This window comes from Magallana gigas, chromosome 3 (genome assembly GCF_963853765.1).
Source record: "Magallana gigas chromosome 3, xbMagGiga1.1, whole genome shotgun sequence".
NCBI classification, from domain to species: domain Eukaryota; kingdom Metazoa; phylum Mollusca; class Bivalvia; order Ostreida; family Ostreidae; genus Magallana; species Magallana gigas.
Genome location: NC_088855.1, coordinates 41880750 through 41901479, shown reverse-complemented (window position 1 = coordinate 41901479; position 20730 = coordinate 41880750). Strand labels below are relative to the sequence as shown.

Below are 20730 nucleotides of genomic sequence, written 5' to 3'. Positions count from 1 at the left end.
TCTTTCACAATTATCAAACATTCATGCTATACAGATGGCTTTTGGTGAAAATGTGCCATTCTTTCTGATTTTGACAATCTACCACTCAAATGGCTTAAATTTGTGTAAATTCAGAATATTTTGATTTTGCATCTTGGCATTTTATAAAAAAAAAAAACATTTCTTGCACATTACCCAAAAATTATGCAATGTGATAAAATTCATCACAATTCAGGAAATCGGATATAAGCAAAATAAAAGAATATACGTTTATATTCTTTAACGTTAGTCTCCTTAAAATTTAGAAGAAGCACGCGAACGTTCTTCCATAACCTAACTTATCAGGTGACCCTGACCTTATTGATTCGTTACTCGTTCCCACTATATTCTTTCGTTACTTAACTATAACCGGAAGTGGGGTGAAGGTCAACTTATCATGCATATTATTCATGGTCTTTAATGGCGGACGGTAGTTGTTGACAATCGCAGAATACTTGAAATATTTATCCTCCATGCAAACAGACATAGAAGACCTGTCATATGATGGCAATAGAGAAATCTTCGACTGCCACCTTTCAGGCGACAACACTTAAAGATTGCAACATGGAAGAAGCTTCACAAGAGCAGCCCATTCACAGTGGGCATTTTATGATAACAAACGTGCATGCGCCATCCCAAGACGACGACGACGAATATGACGACAATGAAGATGTCAAGCCCGAGTTACAAGAGAATGGATTCGATTTTAATAGTGCCAACAAAACGATATCAAACGTTTACTCTTTCGGACAGAATACCCACACCCTGTCCATTGACGACTCCCTTACGAAACTTTTTGACTGCATGTCACTTGCTTACAGGTATGCTGAATGAGGTGTTTCATCATGCTTCTTACCTGTTCATATAAGATATACTTTTGGTCTCTTTTGCAATTTTAATTGCTTGTATCATTTACTTAACAAATTCTCCTTATGTAACTTGCAAGAAATCTTAGATTACATAATGTGTGTGATTTGATGATATTATCTTTGCCTAGTGGATGTCTGGGCTTACAGAGTACAGACATTGACTGTCTGCCAGCCACCTTAGTCGTAAAGAAATTGGCACAAAATGATGCAGAACACATGAATTAATAACTTCTTTAAGCCAGTCAAGTTTTATTTGACTGAAGATGGAAAAGTTCAAAGTCCAAATTAAAGCTTATTTGTTTTGTGATTGATTTGCATTCTGGTTGTAAGAAATTTTCACCTCAGGAATGTTAAATAATAGCAGTTTGTTGTCATTTTTGTTCATGCTTTTTTATTGCATCATAACAATTAGTCAGGCAGTGCATTGACGAAGGTCACCATATGATTGAAGCATGATCAATTGAAGCCTCTATACTGCATTTTTACTGCTGACACTGAACCTTATTTTAAGGGTGCAAATTAAATGAAACAAGGGCACCACTAAGCGGAGCATCCCCTCGTGACATGAACCGTTTAAGGCAAAATTGCATTTTATTTAGCATCCATGATTTTAGTATTTAAACAGTAACTGCTGACTTCAAAATCAAAAGGGTTCGTCCTTTCATCATACTTAGGAAGTGTACATACAATGTAGTTTAATAAACATTGGTGCAAGGGTTTTCTTTTGAATCTTGCTTACAAGGCTGAAATAGACGCGCATACATACGCAGTCGGCACGGACACGCACACGCACAGCAGCGATGCTATATCCCTTTTGCAACATGCTGTGCAAAGGGATAATATCAGATATACATATGCATAGAACTGTTTTTAATTCATTTTGTAGTTATATTGATGTCAAATGTCAGAAGAATTTTCAATTCCTCAAGAATTCTACAAATTTGCTGTACTTGTGACCATCAAAGTAGAAAATATTTCAATATTCAGTATCTTAAGCAGCAATAATTTTTCTATATTAGATGAGAAAAATATTTTTGATAAGTATGACATATTTTGAGAATTGCATTTACTTCAACAAAATCTTGAAACATGTTCCCTATTACTAGTACTTGTACTTGAAAATCAAGTGATGACAACCACCATTTATGCACTTTTGATTTTTAACTTTCTGTGATGATACAGATACTACGGTAGTATATATATTTTCCATTGTCAAAGGGAGCTTTAAAGAGAAAGAGGATTCCTAAAAATTACAAAACTTTATATTTTATTTTAGATATGACATACTAGTATTTTCTGATTCAGAAAAATCTTTTTTATAGTCTGGTAAACAAAAGGTGGTTACGAAGTTTCCAAATTAAGATCCAAGCAGTAGATGTATTACTGTACAGTGATATAAAAAGTTAAGCTAGTATAGTCAAATGTAGAATCAAAAGTATGAGAATGTAAAAGTATGTATGCAGTTACTGTACGTATATGCCATATCACAAACTTACACACCAGCTGTGATGGTTTATTTGTAATGTTAAATAAAACAGGGTTTTATTGTAAAGAGTATCTAATCCACATTATTTTTTCTTTAAAATGATAATTTAAAAGGAGAGGTTGTTCAAAATTGAATTTATGAAGGAAACAAAATTGTACAGCCTTATCATCTACCGCTACTTTAAAGATTGTGACTAATGTTTGTGTGATTTTTTTTAAGTGGGAAGCTGACATCGCCAAAATGGAAGGCATTCAGGGGTCTGCATCTTACCATGAAAGACAAAGTCCGGTTGAACAACATAATATGGAGGGAATGGTGCATGCAATGTAAGGAGACTTTATTTATCTGTTGCTATTTTATATATTCGGTTTAAACAGATGAATGGTTACTTTTAAAAAACTTTTCAACGTAACTTTTCTCACATTCCTTGTGATTAAGGTCCTTTAACTGCCCAATTAACCGTAATTTTTGTGTCACAGTTCAGTGCTTAAAAAATCAGGGCAAGTTGAAAAAATCCTACTAACAATCAGCAGTGATAAATTTGTTTCCATTGACAAATTTTCTGTTAGTTCATTGTAAGCTTTAATGTGAGATCAACTCACATAAATACCCATGTGAAAAAAAACTTCATTTCATCCAGATGACAGTTATAAGGATCTGATTTTAAAATGTCTTTTGATAGATACAGCTGAAGATTATTGATCCGAAAAAATGAACCCCTAGTGTAAAATGTAGGACAGTAGATTTGTCTGTTAATTTAATTTTATTTCAGAAATGGGTCATACATGATCTTAAGTTATTTATGGTAACCCATGGATTCTTTACAGATACATGTACTATTTATAGATGTTTTTGTTGATTGATTCATGTTTTATGTCAAGCAATTGCTATATGTACCTTTGAGTCAGAGAGTTCTTTAAGGTAACAGCACCATCTGTGGCAAAACTTGTTTTACAAAAGACCTCTCATAAAATCTTAATCCCTTGTTTCCAGTGATCAAGTATGTACACATTGTACTTTCAGAAAGTATTGAAAAAATTATTATTCCCTTATTATGCCATTTAATCATAATAACCATCTCTGCACCACAGTGTCTTTCTGTGTTGTGGTATTATACCCTATATTTTACTATAGTTCCAATAATCCATAAACCCTTGCCTACCAAAAAAAAAATTTTCCCCTAGCCCCCCCTTTTCCGACGGCTATGCTTTGAAATGTTTTAAGGGGGAACTTGCTATAAGTGTGCCTTATGATAGAAGGTTTATAAATAAAGGAAGAACCACAACTGAGAGTCTTAACAGATCACCAAAACCAGAGATCAATTTTGTTTTTGCAGATAGATATGGAAAAAAGCCAACAGTGTGCCAGTTTGCTTCCCCATTATCCGATGACATACACACAAAACCGGAGGTAAAGGGGGGATAAGTCATCTAATGGTCATAGTACTGCTGCAAATCAATTTTTGTCTTTATCAGAGACACCATGACTCAAGTATATGAGAATTCTACTTCTGTGAAAATAATTGCAAGAAATGTTACCGTAATCCGGTGAATATAAGACGCAGTAGTGTAAAATACACACCCCCCACTTTGGGCCTGGAAGTGGTGAAAAAAAGTTACTTTGGATGTATAATACACATAAAAAAAATTGACCAAACGGTAATGCTGAATATCAACAAAGCAGTTATACTTTGTATACACTCTTAATTTCAGCGTGGAAATACACCACCGGAAATAAAAAGAACAACATTTTTTAGATTCGGATTTATTTAACTAATAAATCGCGGTAATATCTTTATTTCATTATCAATGTTTTGAATAGACCTGGTATTAAATATTTTACCGTAAATAAAATCAACTACTTTTAACAAGCGTTATATAATTGTTTAGTCATTACAACCCCTCTGTAGTGAAAAACAGACGGTGTACAGGTATGGAGATAACGGACCTAATTAAATTCTAAAATGATGCCGATCAAAGTGATCAATTAGAGACCAGGAACATATTAAAATATGTGCACAAATAGTTGTGTTGTGTATAGTACACTTATAGCCTAAGGGAAGTGTCTGAGATACCCAAGCGTTAGCGGTGGGGGAGCACAACAATGGCTTCAATTAACGGAATAGGTTATAGAATTATTTATATTCATGATTATTTGCAATAAATCAATTATCATTACATGAAAATGGTCAAAAATGAGCCAAATGGTGTGTGAGCTGTTTTCAAAGATCGGTTAAAAATATAGCACGTGGCCCGCATTCTATTAATAACAGTTGTAATGGCGGCGTACACAGAGATAAAGAATAGGCAGTTCAAATTAATTTTCAAAGGCCATCTTGAAACAGTTTATTGATTAACATACTTTAAGTATACATTTTCTTTAACTACACGCTGTAAAGATCATTTCCTAAAGGTTAAATATTAATATATTTATGATAATGAAGTAATGTTACGATGTATAGCGGGATATCGGTTCTGTCTGTGTACAGTATAAGTAATACGCCAGTATGATACCGGGTCTTCACCTAGGGAAAAAATATGTCAAAATTCTATAGGGATGTATAATACGCACCCCTTTCACCTGTATTATGTTGACCGGATTACGGTAAATAAATTTTTGAAATGAAGTGCTATGTTCAACATTGTGTAGTGGGTGTATTTACATGTTATAAAAATAAACTTAAGTGTTTTATTTTTTTAGGCAATTGTTTTGGAGGGGAAATATTGGAAAAGAAGATTGGATACAGTTACTAAAGAATACAAAAGCTGGAGGAAGTTCTCAAAGAGTCACATGGCCAAGAAGTTCAGCATTGATGTGGTGGGTGGCTGTGACATTTGATACACAAGTTGTGGTTCTACAGCATTTTCTCTCATTCAGTTCTTGGTTACCACAGCATATTCTCTCTTTCAGTTCCTCTCCAATTCATATAGTATTTTTTGTAATTTTGACTACCGTTAATCTTGACTGAAATGAAAATTATCCTGATTAGAATTAATGGAGATCATGGATAAATGATGTAAAGTGAATTGAAGTTCATAAGGTTAGGTCAAGGTCAAAGCAGATACCCTTGGGTAAAAAATTGTAACTTAGATTTTTGTGACTTTTTCAGAAAGCCACCAATGCTGAGTTACTGGCCAAAGTGGTGGAGGTGACAACGATCCCAAGTAATCAACAAATGTCTGCCACAGACCTCCTTCTGAACAGCAGCACCATGGACTTCATGGACCTGGATTTTAACAGTGACACCTTGTTCAACACCCTTAATCAACCTTTCGCGTTTCCCAATCCCAAAGAATTTTGTGAGTTAATGTTAAGTCTTGACTCTTCATTATTTACATGAACCTTTTGGTTTGTGTTCTATCATTAAGAAAAAAAAAACCCAGAAATTCATTTTTTGTGATGGCATAGTTTGATATATCCAGTCAATTAACATATTTCTCTTGCAGCCTACAGTTCAAAATACAGTGAGAGAAATATGTAATTTTGTCAGATTACTCAAGTATGTATTAACTTATTTGGGATTGCTGTGAAACAGGGATGTTGACTTACTTTTACAGATGGAATGTCAACTGCCGACCTGATGCAGCCAGGCTTGGTTCCTCTACAGCCAAATCTAGACGATCTGATGGACTACGATTCCATTCAAGGTAGGCAACTCTTCCATGCCCATATGCCCAGATCATGCAATGTTTCTAAATTCGAGTCTGAAATTCCAAAGATATTGAATTCTGCGTTGTGTTTTTATATTACATTTTTATTATACAGTAACAGACCATGTTTTCATCTTTCAGATATTGTCACAACTCGTTCACAGGGAAACAGTGTGATGCACTTCACTGGGAATCAAAGTATGGATACGTCTCCAAACACTAGTGTAAGGAAGCTATGTATCTTATTCAGAGCTAGTGTGATACTGTAAACTAACTTGTGCAAGAAGTTTTTAGCTCACCTGAGCTGAAAGCTCAAGTGAGCTATTCTGATCACATTTTGTCTGTTGTCCGTCTGTCCGTAAACTTTTCACATTTTCAACATCTTCTCAAGAACTACTGGGCCAATTTCAACCAAACTTGGCACAAATCATCCTTAGGCAAAGGGGATTCAAAGTTGTGAAAATTAAGGGCCACACCCGTTTTCAAGGGGAGATAATTAGAAATTAATGAAAAATTTCGAGTAATTTTCGAAAATCTTCTTCTCAAGAAACTAATCAGCCAGGAAAGCTGGAACTTGTGTGGAAGCATCCTCAGGTAGTGTAGATTCAGAGTTGTGAAATTCATGACCCCCGGGGGTAGGGTGGGGCCACAATGGGGGCTCGAAGTTTTACATAGGAATATATAGAGTAAATCTTTAAAAATCTTCTTCTCAGAAACTAATGCAGACAGGAAAGCTGAAACTTGTGTGGAAGTATCCTCAGGTGGTGTAGATTCAAAGTTGTGAAAATCATGATCCCTGGGGGTAGGGTGGGGCCACATTGGGGGGGGGGGGTTGTTAAAGTTTTACATAGGAATATATGGGTAAATCTTTAAAAATCTTCTTCTCAGAAACTAATCAGCCAGATGATTCTTTATAATTGTTAATACTTTGGCTCCAGGACAATTCTTCAGCTTCACAAGAAGGTTCAGAGTTTGATGTAGGTTTATATCCCATATATAAACAATTATTCATGATCTTTTTGAGAACTGCTATACTCATCATGTGATATGACTATAAATCATCCTGTTAGAAAAGGGACTAATGATTATAAACATAAGAATATCCAAGGGGAAAAGTGGATTTTATTTATACAGGATCTACATGTATTATTGTACATTGTCCAGATTGTTTGTATTATGACTCCATTAAGCTGATTTTATCATATCTATTGTTCCTCACATGAGCGATGTGGCCCATGGGCCTCTTGTGAGTTTCTCGAGAGCCTTGTTGTTGCGAATATTTCTTGCCGTGAACTATACCTAGTTGTATGGTTGTGATAACAACACAGTTTTGGATAAGGTGTGATAGCGAACAATAGTCGTTGCAAACTAATTTATCGGAAGTACTGTAAGCCAACTTTTTTTTTTCGCTTAGGAGAAATATTTGCGAGGTTTGTGAGAGCCTTTGTCGCGAATATTTCTCTCCGTAAACCAGGCCTTTGTTGTATGTGTGTACCGGTGTCATATAATATTTTGAATCCCGCGATATATTGAACCCGGGTTCAAAATATCGCTGCGATATATTGAACCCCCCCATAAAATATTGAACCCAGGTTCAATATTTTATGGCCGCGATATTTTGAACCCCCCTCTATTTTTCATTGGTATTGGAGAGGGGGTTCAAAATATTATGGCTGCGATATTTTGAACCCCCCTCTATTTTTCATTGCTATTGGAGAGGGGGTTCAAAATATTATGGCTGCGATATATTGAACCCCCTACCTTTTTCCAATTCCCATTGGAGAGGGGGTTCAAAATATTATGGCCGCGATATTTTGAACCCCCCTCTATTTTTCATTGCTATTGGAGAGGGGGTTCAAAATATTATGGCCGCGATATTTTGAACCCCCCTCTATTTTCATTGCTATTGGAGAGGGGGTTCAAAATATTATGGCTGCGATATTTTGAACCCCCTACCTTTTTCCAATTCCCATTCTCCAATAGCAATGAAAAATATAGGGGGGTTCAAAATATCGCGGCCATAATATTTTGATCCCCCTATCCAATGCGAATTGGAAAAAGGTAGGGGGTTCAAAATATCGCAGCCATAATATTTTGAACCCCCTACCTTTTTCCAATTCGCATTGGATAGGGGGATCAAAATATTATGGCCGCGATATTTTGAACCCCCCTCTATTTTTCCAATTCCCATTGGAGAGGGGGTTCAAAATATTATGGCCGCGATATTTTGAACCCCCCTATATTTTTCATTGCTATTGGAGAGGGGGTTCAAAATATTATGGCCGCGATATTTTGAACCCCCTATCCAATGGGAATTAGAAATAGGTAAGAGGTTCAATATATGGCAGCATTAATATTTTGAACCAATGAAAAATAAAGGGGGGTTCAATATTTCGCAGCCATAATATTTTGAACCCCCTCTCCAATAGCAATGAAAAATAGAGGGGGGTTCAATATATCGCGGCCATAATATTTTGAACCCCCTCTCCAATGGGAATTGGAAAAAGGTAGGGGGTTCAAAATATCGCAGCCATAATATCTTGAACCCCCTCTCTAATAGCAATGAAAAATAGAGGGGGGTTCAAAATATCGCAGCCATAATTTTTTGAACCCCCTATCCAATGGGAATTGGAAAAAGGTACGGGGTTTAATATATCGAAGCCATAATATTTTGAACCCCTTCTCCAATACCAATGAAAAATAGAGGGGGTTCAAAATATCATTGGAAAAAGGTAGGGGGTTCAAAATATCGCAGCCATAATATTTTGAACCCCCTCTCCAATGGGAATTGGAAAAAGGTAGGGGGTTCAAAATATCGCGGCCATAATATTTTGAACCCCCTCTCCAATAGCAATGAAAAATAGAGGGGGGTTCAAAATATCGCGGCCATAATATTTTGAACCTCCTCTCCAAAGGAAATTGGAAACAGTAGGGGGTTCAATATATCGCGGCCATAATTTTATGAACCCCCTCTCCAAGAGCAATGAAAATTCGAGAGGGTTTCAAAATATCGCGGCCATAATATTTTGAACCCGGGGTTCAATATTTTATGGGGGGGTTCAATATATCGCAGCGATATTTTGAACCCGGGTTCATAATATCGCATAATATATTGAACCCGGGTTCAATATTTCGCGGTATCAAAATATTATATGACACCGGTAATAACAACATGCTTTTATTGCAAAAATAGTCATTGTGAAGCAGTTTTTTCTTCAGAATATTGTGAAAGTCGTTGCAAATAAAAGTTGGTTTACAGAATGTGAAATCTATAGTTTACCATCACTGTTAGATAAATTTACATCTAAATATTGTATGATACATGTACAACATCTGTTCATGTGCATATACTTGTCACAGCTATCAATGCATGTACATGAAACTGGTCATGTTTGGTAGTCATTTGAAATTTCTTGTGGTATTTTAAAAATCTAACTTTATCTTACAGAATTGCACAGTATTTTCGCTAATGGACACAAGACAAAGTGAATTACAATCACCTGGAATTGAAATACAGCCCCAGTCCCCAGGAACTAAGACTTTGGGAGACCTTCTTAGTGGGAGACCCCAGTCTCCAGGCAACAAGACTTTGGGAGACCTCTTAAGTGGCCTTCTGGGAAGTATTACTACTTCCTCCATTTCTGACATTAACAGTGTAGAGAGCCAGTTGATATCACGGTTACAGCAACAACAGCAGCAGCAGCAGCAGACTGCTACTGTACAGCAGAACAGAACAAACAATACATTTTTCTTGACCCAAAACAATGAGGAGTCGATGAACAGTTTGTCAACAGTGACTCATTCGCCCTCGGAGCCAGTCATTAAGGTGTCTTCTCTGGAGGAGGCTTTACTGGGCAAAAATCCAATCCTGACAAATCAGACTGCTAAAACTACAAAAACACATGGATCTAAAATCCCAACCCGAAGTAAAAGTGTGCCACAAGTGTCCCAGAAATTGTCACAGAGAAAAGAAGGAAATTTTGTGAAACCAGTGAGTAGTGAAATTTATTCTCTAAGTTAGCAATCAGAAATTACTTTCATCTTGCTGTCTTCGAGGAAAATCATTCAATGATATTTTTCTTTGAAAAAATTAACCTTTAACCTTGGAAGATAAAGCTATTCCGTGATGACAAGATCAAGATTGATAATAGTTCCATGTCATATTATAATATGCAGATTTATGTAGTTATTGGTACACTACAAATCATTTTACTGTCATCCGACCAGGTTATATTTACATTTTCCATGTATTATGCCAGCAAGTGAAATGAATAAATGAAAAAAATGAATCAAAAATATGATATGTTTTGACTGTTCTACTACATGTATATAACAAGAACAATCTGATACTCCTGAAAAAACACAATGTCTCATTAAAAAAACACAAGGACTGTAAATAAACACATTAGTAGCTACGTCGGCAGTAGCTGTTTATTAGAGTCGGTACTTACTTTCAATAAGAAATCTGCACACAAATTCATATCAAACATTTTAGCTAAGATTATGCCATATATACCTTCAGAATATTTCAAATTTGAATATGGGGAAAGTCAAACTCATGAAGTTTCCCAAATTTTCCCCTCAGGTTTTATTTGTGCCTTGTTCTGTACCGGTATATGTTACCTGTTTTATACGATTACAATATGCTTTACAAACCACACAAGTTTTAATAAAAGTTTTATGCATGTATTAAATGAAAGGACAAAAATTCTCCTCTACCAAACTTATTATCAAGTTTTTAACATGCTGTGTATCCTCTTTCAGGTTAAACCTGCCACACGTACAAAACAGAGAAAAATCGCTCCAAACCCAACCCCGTCTCCAAACAACACGTATCTGGCCCAGCTTCTTACTACAGGTGAGTTCTGTTGGTTTTCGACAATTAGGAGCACTCTGCAGTTTAGTTGCTTTTCTCTCGCTGTTTGTACTAAGATATTCAACCTATTGAAAAGCAATACTTAGCCAAGATAAGTAAGAACAATTACCGGTAACATAGTATTCCTTTATGTTGAATATTCAACAAGGTTGGCATAATTAAGAGTGGAGTGAAAGAAATCATGGGTTCTGTGTAGTTCTGTCAGTGTTACTAGTTTTTCTTTAAATTTGTCTCAAACTTTTGAATGTAATAAGAGTTCCCCTGTATTGTCTTAAAGGGGCATGGTCACGATTTTGGTCAAAAATTCTTTTGCCAATTTCAGTATTTACAATGCTTCAAAAAGGCAACCGAAATTTGAGTGTGACTGTCATTTGTTGAGTTATAAGTGAGTTACAGAGCTTGAAATTCTTCACTATGTAAACAAAGCGTTTGTTTACATTTCTAACGTTGAAGCTAAAATTTCAGTTTTGAACCTAAAACAAACGTGTAAAACGTTAGAAACTGTTTACCTTTGCTTAAAATAGATAAAAAGAGAGACAAGTAAGCTGGAAAAAGATATTTTACTGGTTTATTGAGCCTATGTGAACAAAAACAGGGCACGAGCCTTGTGAGCCCTGTATCTTGCTTACAACTCTACAAATAACTCAAATTTTATTTGATCATTAGAAATTCATTTCTAAAGCACTCTAAATAATAAAACATTAAAAATAGAATTTGACCAAAATCGTGAGTATGCCCCTTTAAAAAGTAAAAGAGTTTAGGGCTATGTCACTGTGACATGCTGAGATGATTTGGATGTCGAGCTTGAGAAAGAAGAATTTCAAGCGATCAAGTTGTAATAAAAAGAGTTGTATAATAAACTGCATTTAATTTCAAACACAAATCACCCCCAAATAATATATTTTGTTTACATGATTACACAGTTTACAACATTTTCTTACATCTCTGAAACAATTTAGCAGCTCACATACGTCCCTGTAAAGTTTTCATAGGCCCCATCTGATTTTTCCTAACACAACATATCATCAGTATGAAATGATGATCGTATATACCATAAAACTCCCCAATACCCAGGGAATACCTTTGAAAACTCATATAGGTATTGCTTATAATAGAGCATGGTGTAACTTTTTCCCCTGATGGTTGGATGATACAAAACAATTGCAAGCCCTTTTATTCCAGAGATTTATCAAGTAAAAGAAATGGAGATGAATTTCATACCAAGGATTTATCAGTGTTAATGAAATTTATACCAATAAACAATTATCAAACAAGGATATTATTATTGATTTGATGAATGAGAAATTGGATTAATTATTGGTACCCCAAAATTTATGACATAGAATTAAAATAGAGCATCATCAGATTCTTATGTAATCTTAAAACAGGAAAAAATTACAAATTACATGAAATAAGTTGGGAATATTAACCATACTTTTGCGAGTTTCAGCCATTTTCACAGTACTTTACTGTTGACTTTCTTGAGTTCAACTGAAATCTCACATTTATGTTTAAATGCTGTCTTTATATATAGCATCAGGATAACGATGAATTACTTTGCATCCCAAAAACATTGTCATAGATCAATTGAATATGACCTAATTTTGTCCACAAAACATGGGAGATGGAGGTCATGGAGTGCACTTTATTATCAGTCACCTGTCTGTTGATTGGTTACAATTCATTGTATAGGAAGATACATGTAGTCATGCACTTACAATTAACTAATTTTGGTGAGAGATTTGGGATCTTTTGTCTGCATTTTTTGCAAAAAGACTTCTAGGTAGATTTTAAAAAAGAGGAATTTTAAAGAATAGTAAATTATTGAACGTAACACTAGATCAGTTTTTCATTGTGTTAAAATATTATAAGAATACCAATGAAAAAGAAAGAATGAATAAAACTTCAGACATACGTTGTAGATAGTTTATAATTTGATATGAATCAAAGAAAATATTAACATTTGCAAATATGCTTCCTTTTATGAACCTACAGAATAGCGAAAACATTAATTTTGTGTAAACTTTTTAATGATGTCACAATTATAACCACACTCACTAATCGTTCGACAGTTGCGATTTAGTTAACATAAAAATATGGTTTTGTTAATAAATCTGAACAATTCGCCTTTCTCAAACATTCTCTTTCTCTTTAATGATGCATGTAAATGTATACATTTAGAAATAATTTTTATGATTTGAAATAAAGTATCATTAAATGAATATCTTAATATGATCATTTACAATTAGATCTTGCCCTGACTGATATGTGAGATCACCTAATGTTGTGTCTGCCTGATGTTTATCTGTGTGATAAACCTGTTTACCTACTTGATGTATTGGTATTTATCTCAAACACCTCTTTATGGGGTCACATAACTGTGTCGCCTACATTAAGATGTTGCATGCCCCTGATGTACACAGCTAATGCTTCTCATGAATGGGACATTTAGTGCGTCAACACGCAATAGTGCATTCCAAAGAAGAAAAAAAATTATTTTAAATGGTGTTTTGACTTGCTGAGATTTGTTTGGTCATGCTACATAAACAAATGAAATAATAATTTTTGCATTCAAACAAAAATTTGTGGGTGTATTCTGATGCAGAAACAGCTATCCAAAGAAACATAGATAATTAAATATGTTATATAATATTTTTCAGAATCTAAATATGCAATATGTGATTATCTTATACTGTATGTACATGTATACATGTAGTGTATGCCCGCTGTAGCTGTCAAAAGTTAAAAAAAATCCATGCACACTAAAAAAAAAAATCAAACAAAAAAACTCTTTTCATTTGCATACAAAACATATTTCCTAATCACACACTGACATGCTTGGTTGATCTGGCCCTAGCCAATAGTTTGACCTTGACCTCTTGTTCCTTCCATGCATGCTATTTCATCACCTATTTTCATGTACAGAGGATGATCCAATCATGATCATTGAAGAAATTTCCATACCCAAGCCCTGATAAACCTATAGCATAGCTCCTTAGAGTTTTGATTTTTTTAAGGCACTTGTCACTTGTATGGAGAGTGTTGCATGTTCTGGTTAGGATCAAATGAGCTGACTCTATTCCTTGCAATTATATTTATTGTAATTACTTAGACATGATTCTGGGTGGAATTCAATTGTCCCCAGTCAGCCAACTTGCCAAGGGTAAGACAGATTTTGCACAAGCATGCATGTTATGCTTTTAGAAAAATTCCTTTAAATTCTTTCAATTTTTCAGTTTTATATTGTATTTTGCTTTTTAAGTTTCAAACTATATATTTTATATGATGAAAGTCAAATAATTAGTATAGTAGTATACTTGGATTTACCTGCAATTGTAAATTATCTGTTGGAAGTATATGTTTACTAACAACAATAAAGAAAATTGATTTTTAAAAAAAAAAGGCATGCACTATTTAATTGTTATCATTATTGTTATAACTAGTTTTGGGTTAATTCATTAATTGACAATTATTTCTGAAATTTATCATACTATGGGACATGAAATTGCCTTGTAACTGTTTAAGCACATATATAACACATTCAATCTATTTTTCTTTGTGTCCAGCAAATTGTGGAACTTAAAAGAACTCTAGGAAATATCTTTACACTAAAATTATGACTATCATGTATTTATTTTTATTCCAAGAGATTAATGTTTTTCATTTACATCTGTGAAGCTTAAAGCTATTTTAAGATGGTGAATCAAACAAATTTTTTCGAATTTAATGTTTGAAATTTAATAATATCTCTTTTAATAATAATCTCTTTTTTTTCTAAATAAATGTTAAGTTCATGTACTCATTATTGAATTGTCTCAAAGGACTTTAGGTCTATTTATAAAAAAAGAACATGTTGGTACTTTTGAGTCTAAAAATTAGTAGTTTGATACCTTATTATTTAGCTATTGCTACAGTTTAACTGTGCTTTTAAATAATTGAAAGACAGCTATATTGTATGTGTGCTTTTGTTTTCCGTAGGAACCTACCCAGGTGCTATCATTAATGTGAAGAAGGAGGCAGGAGGTGTGGCAGCGCCCAGTATAGTGACCATTCAGGGGCAGCAACCCACACCTTCACCAATGGTTGTGACATCAATCCCTGTATCCTACAATAAAGTAAGTAACTTAACAGGTAATGACTTACAAGGGAAAAAAATCAATACTGGGTGCTTAGCATCAAAAGGTTGTTAGTCATACTAGTTAAAGAAAGTGAACCTTCGTTAAAAAAATTGTCCACCATGTTTTGTATTTTGATGTATCAGTATATACATGTATATGTATTTGTCTCTTGAAATGAATGTTATTTTTATTACTGTATAGCAAAAGCTTGAGTCTGTGTTCTAATAACATGTATCAGAAAGCAATTTTAATAATTATATAATTCAAAATCCCAAACACTATAAACAGTTACTTATGTGATTGTTGTACTCTGTTTAGCTGACAGACATACTGCTGCAAACACAGAATTCTACGGTTGAAGTTGCCAAAGACACAGTCATTAACTTTGTTTCAAATCCAGGTACTGATTACCTCATTATTTAATTAATGCTTATCCTAATTTTAAAACTAAAATTTTTAGGTTAATTATTGTTTTGATCTCAAGTGTGTAGATATAAAAGTTTGTTGTTGTTTGACTATTGTAGTCACATTGTCGTCCAATACCACGGTAACGGTGCCTCAGATCACCACAGTGCCGACCTTGACCTCGACTAAGCCAGCGGTCCCCGTTCTGTCCTCCTCCCTGACCGATTCCCTCACCTCTAGACGGTCCAGCTACCCCCCAGCAAGTCCCAGCATGGTCCTGTCCAATCCTACTAGTCCATCAGACAGTGTGTCGGTTACTAGTCCTTCAGGGAACCAGTCAGGGGTAAGCAGGGTTCTTCTTGTCGTTTTACTGTTTGCCAATAAACATTACTTGTAGAGAAAACATTACTCTATTTGATTGTCCTAGTGAATTGTATAATGTTTGAAGTGGGAAAAATCTTTGAATGGATTAACCATTGAAGCACTGGATAGATACAATGATGTAACTTTGTGTATTGATTTCAGGACTCTGAATCGGAGTTCCGAGGTGGAGAACACAGGAGGTTGAATCACACCTCAGCAGAACAAAAGAGACGCTGTAACATCAAGGTGGGTCTCATAGGTTAAATTCCCTGGTTGTTGTCATTGGTCTTCACAAATTATTTGATTGGTTATCTGATTCGTGGGAATTGAGATGAATTTTGATGAGTCTTTTGATAATGAGTCTTTTTATGTAAGTATTACACTCAATTTTTTTTTATATTACAGAGTGGTTTTGACCTTCTTCACACTCTTATCCCATCTTTAAGTCAGAATCCAAATGCGAAAGTCAGTAAGGCTGCAATGCTACAGAAAAGTAAGTCATGTATTCCAAAATTTTTAGGATATTGTATACCCGAGTTGCTGAAATGTTCTTTTAATTTCTTTAATTCTGAATAAAAATAAATTGACATACAAATATATTTTTTAAATATTTGTTAGAAATATGATGACATTGATATTTATGAATTTTGGTGAACATCTAAAGGAATGTCTGAGGTCCTTGTCTTTTGAAGCTGCCGAGTACTGTAAGAAGTTGAAGGCAGAGAGAAAGCAGATGCAAAATGAAGCAGAGATCCTCAAACAAGAAATAGAATCTCTAAATGTTCAAATCAGGTCAGTTGATTTGAAATAAATGAATTTAATGATATTAGATTATTATTTCATATACTACAAATCTACTAATGTTTTGATTCAAGTTAAAAAAGACAGACATACTTAATTTGTATGGTAATCATAGTCTCTACCATACTTTTATATTTCACATTTAATATTTGTCCTGATTTTCCTCCAATAGCCAATGCCAAGCTCAGCTGCCAGCTACAGGGGTCCCCGTCACACGTCAGCGGGCCGACCAGATGAAGGAGATGTTCCAGGAGTACGTCAAAAATCGGACACTGTCCAACTGGAAGTTCTGGATTGTATCCTTAAACTTCATTATTCATATTATTCATCTAATACATACGATTTGCTGTTTGATAGCAAAACTTTTAATAAAACAAGCGTTTTCCTTGACAGATCTTTAGTTCTCTACCATTATCCAGGGTCTGTTTGATACATATAATAATATGGTGTCCACTGCTAGCATTGATGAGCTGTGTAGGACCACATTGGCTTGGTTAGATCAACACTGCTCACTTGTGGTCTTACGGCCAGGTAAGTTTATACAACATGTACATTGTACTCCAAAGGAGTTGTGTTGAACTCACTGATAAATTATATCGAATTTGATGAAGCTATGATATGTAAAGAATTGGGGGGAAAGTGCCCTCCCACTGGCTCCAAGTATATGTGTCCTTCAGTTATATCCCATATCATATACTTTAGATAGAAAGTGAGTAAAACTATTCTATCTTCAATTATGCAAATTTAATTGATGTCTGTTTTCTTTACAGCTGTTTTGAATGCACTGCGACAACTTAGCACCACCACCAGTATTTTGTCTGATCCATCACGCATGCCTGAACATGCAACAGAAGCGGTCTTAAAAACAGACAAATCAACTGGTTCCTGATGGCTCCCATTGAGACAATCTGTGCTTCGCCCAAAAATTGACAGTTGTTCAATTAACAGCCCAAAAATTGACAGTTGTTCAATTGACAGCTGTTCAGTTTGCCTTGAACAATGTCAGAAGTTTGCTGTCTTCGAATGTCAAGGACAGGCACTCACTGTACGAGGTCAAGTGAAGGACAGTGTCGGACATTTTACAAAGTATAGGGCAGCTTATTTCAACTTGTATAAGCAATATATCTGTTTTAAGACACAATGCCACCTTTGCTTGTTATTTTGTACTTTGATATGAAATGGCTTTAATTGAATGTGATACAGTGTTGATTTGTGTGAGGTGATGTGAGAAATTTCTGCTTATGTTTTTGCAGATTATTTTCTGAAATGATGTTGTTAGAGCAATAACCTGCAAGTTTTAGAAAAAAGAAGTACCACTTTATAAAAACAGTTTTGAGAACTGGTACAGAGAGAGAATTTTTATTGCAGAAAGATACATATAAAACAGTCTTGCAATAGCTTTTTTAGAAGATTCTTTTTTCTCATCTTGTACATTTTGTCAGTTAATTTATTTCTGTCCATCTTTGTACCATCTGCTGAATAGCCACCAAGCAATATCTTGAACTTTAATAATAAGGTCCTTTGGTTCAGATTGAAGCATCTAGGGAGTTTATAATTTCAAAGCTTTTTTTTGCTCATTTTTTATTTGCTCACTTCTCTCAGTTTTAAAGATGAAATAACTTAAATGGTTAAATCATGTTGAGGTATTGAGAAAAAAAAACCCAATGTTTTGAGAACATCTGTCTTAGGAAATAAATTTAGTCAATTCTAATTTTTAGTACCTGGGAGATTAAAGAAACATATGGGAGTTTTATAGCCCTATCTTCTATGATCATGGTGAATTGCAATACAACTGTATGTGAAATCTTTATTATATTGCTAAAGGTTGTTGTTTTCACACAGACAAGATAGACATTTTACATGTGCAAATCATGAAGACGGGGCAAAAATCCAACTTTAAATATTGACTTGCACAATTGTTTTGTATTAAAGATTATGAATTTGAAAACTCAGTTCTTAAGCAATGTGCCATTAATGTGCCTGAAAATTCATTGTTTTTTTTAAAATCATATACAGACCATTTGTTAGAACATTTTATCCTGTATTTTGCTATCCATTTCTTTATTGTTATACAAAGTGTAAATATCCATGAATAAGTTTTCCGATTGATGAAACTATACAAATTCAAATGATATTCCCATCCAAAAGTTAATAGAACTGCTTAGCATTATCATATAATAGCCAATGCATTTACTTGATTATAACTAATATACATATTAGATATGCTCAAATACATGTGTTTGTACACAGATTTGTCAGTAATGCATCTTTACCAAATACTCTCAATAATAAGGATATGTGGACCTCAGCATTATCTTTTTCATTAATCTGTTGAGAAAATTTCCAATGCGTATTTTTGTTGAATGGTGGCTGTTAATTTTGGGTTTGTCAAGAACAATGTTGCTCTATGAAATCCACCTCCAACATAATAGTGCATGCCGTTATACCGGTGTCAGTAGGCAGTTCTAATCGCACTTAACAGAAAAAGCTCACAAATCACAACTGATTCCCAGTGTTCTTTACAATATGTAAGACAATTTGTGTTGTCCACAAGTTTATCCACAATGCAAATTCAATGTGAAAAGTTTTACTAGAGATACCGGTAAAAAAGGGTAATTTAGCAATACCTCATAATTTAGCATAAAAGTGTAATCAATTACAGAATGTAGTTGGTGTAGAAGGATAAAGAATCAATTCATAGCATTAAAATGTAATGTATGTCAGATGTTTATTGAACCTGACTGCATTCTGAAATGGACAGCAGACACTAAATAATGATGCTAGATATTTAATTGTAATTATTAGTTTATTTAATAAACTTTGTTGTATATTATCATATCTTTATTTAGTGAACTTGGTCCACCTACTCCCCCCCCCCCCCCTCCAAAAAAAAAAATCTGGATCTGTTATTCTTGTCTTCATTTACTGATGAATATTCTGGAAGTGTACTTGCATTTGTGTTGTACATGTACTATTCCAACTCTTTCAAAATGTTTAACTTCCCAACTAAAGGAGTGGGAAAACTTGGTGCTGAATAATTTGTGTGTATTTTGTTAAATGAACTATACAGTTAAGCAATGTGATCTCATACTTAACAGGATGGAGAAAACAAAGAATTTAAGATATAGTGGTGATAAAAACACAAGTCTGGGTCCACATATCTATGGTAAACAAGACATTTATGTTGAAGCTGTATATGATATAAAGTCTCCATCATTTTTAGTTTTCTGCAATCATTTTGGATGTTTTGATTCATGGTGTGTAGCTTATCCAATAGCAATCTAGAAATCATTTTTATATGTATAAAAATCTACACAAAATAGGAATGTCAAACCACTTTTTAAGAAAATACTTTTTTTTGCCAAATTTAGTAGTGAGAATTCTTTTTAAAGGGCAGCTCACATGTAATTACCAAATGTTTATTATAGTACTCTGTATGGTAGTTTAAATTACATGTAAATACTGTTATACACATTGAGTGAAGTGTTATCAAATGTTGATTGTTATGTAAAACTAAATGGTATTAAATTCTTTGATTTAACTATTACATGTATGAGAAAGAAATGTGATGTCATATCAAAATAAGAATAAAAAGTAATATATAATGTATAGGTATGGGATTTGTATCATTATGAATGATGAAATGAAAACAATAAAAAACAAACAGTTAACATATTATTTTGTATTGGTATTATTTGACTTGAAGAAACAAAATTGCATGGACCAATATAACTCTCCAGTAATTCTACAGATTGACAACAAGTTATTCATCAACTGGTCTCATTAAATGATTTCATAATGGCCTACTTTGTTTTTGAATATTTGAATTTCAAAGATAGTTTTTTTTAAAATTTCACCCAGTAACACATCACTTGTAATATCAGTTAACCTTCATTTATCATTCAATCAAACCTAAACATTGTCCTATCAAATTATGCACAGGTTGCTCTCTGCTCTTCCTTCACTTTTAAAAGAACAAAGAGGACTTTAGTTGATACTGAAAGTTGCTCTTTGCTTGCAAAGATTACGTACTTTGCACGTTTTTGTTTAATAAATATTCTTTAAATAATTATCTTCTTAGACAAAGTTCTTATACCATAGTGTTATGAATGGATTGTGCTATGGATAATACAAGTAACTACTT

The 20730-nt window shown here is 34.0% G+C and overlaps 1 protein-coding gene across 3 annotated transcripts; it reads left to right on the top strand.

The window, feature by feature from the left end:
• The first annotated feature begins 414 nt into the window (after nucleotides 1–414).
• On the top strand, nucleotides 415–20193 carry LOC105333133 (MLX-interacting protein). 3 transcript variants are annotated; one of them, XM_034443429.2, is made up of 20 exons: nucleotides 415–839; nucleotides 2593–2699; nucleotides 3710–3783; nucleotides 5074–5190; nucleotides 5483–5672; nucleotides 5820–5837; nucleotides 5931–6020; nucleotides 6165–6247; nucleotides 9472–10014; nucleotides 10788–10881; nucleotides 14012–14062; nucleotides 14878–15014; nucleotides 15336–15417; nucleotides 15542–15765; nucleotides 15948–16031; nucleotides 16191–16278; nucleotides 16478–16577; nucleotides 16759–16882; nucleotides 16988–17117; nucleotides 17357–20193. In XM_034443429.2, exons 1-20 carry the CDS (start codon nucleotides 520–522, stop codon nucleotides 17473–17475), a joined length of 2775 nt encoding a protein of 924 aa, XP_034299320.2. In that variant the 5' UTR covers nucleotides 415–519; the 3' UTR covers nucleotides 17476–20193. The 3 variants fall into 3 exon arrangements, with proteins under 3 accessions (XP_034299320.2, XP_011434268.3, XP_034299321.2); XM_011435966.4 differs by lacking the exon at nucleotides 5820–5837; XM_034443430.2 differs by lacking the exon at nucleotides 14012–14062.
• Nucleotides 20194–20730: the final 537 nt, after the last annotated feature.

Bases quoted from the DNA above. Each gene is read 5' to 3' on its own strand.
- LOC105333133 (XM_034443429.2), top strand. From the start codon at position 520: ATGATGGCAATAGAGAAATCTTCGACTGCCACCTTTCAGGCGACAACA. The intron at 15,418-15,541 runs GTACTGATTACC...TGACTATTGTAG, and splicing joins TAACTTTGTTTCAAATCCAG to TCACATTGTCGTCCAATACC. The intron at 16,032-16,190 runs GTGGGTCTCATA...TTTATATTACAG, and splicing joins AGAGACGCTGTAACATCAAG to AGTGGTTTTGACCTTCTTCA.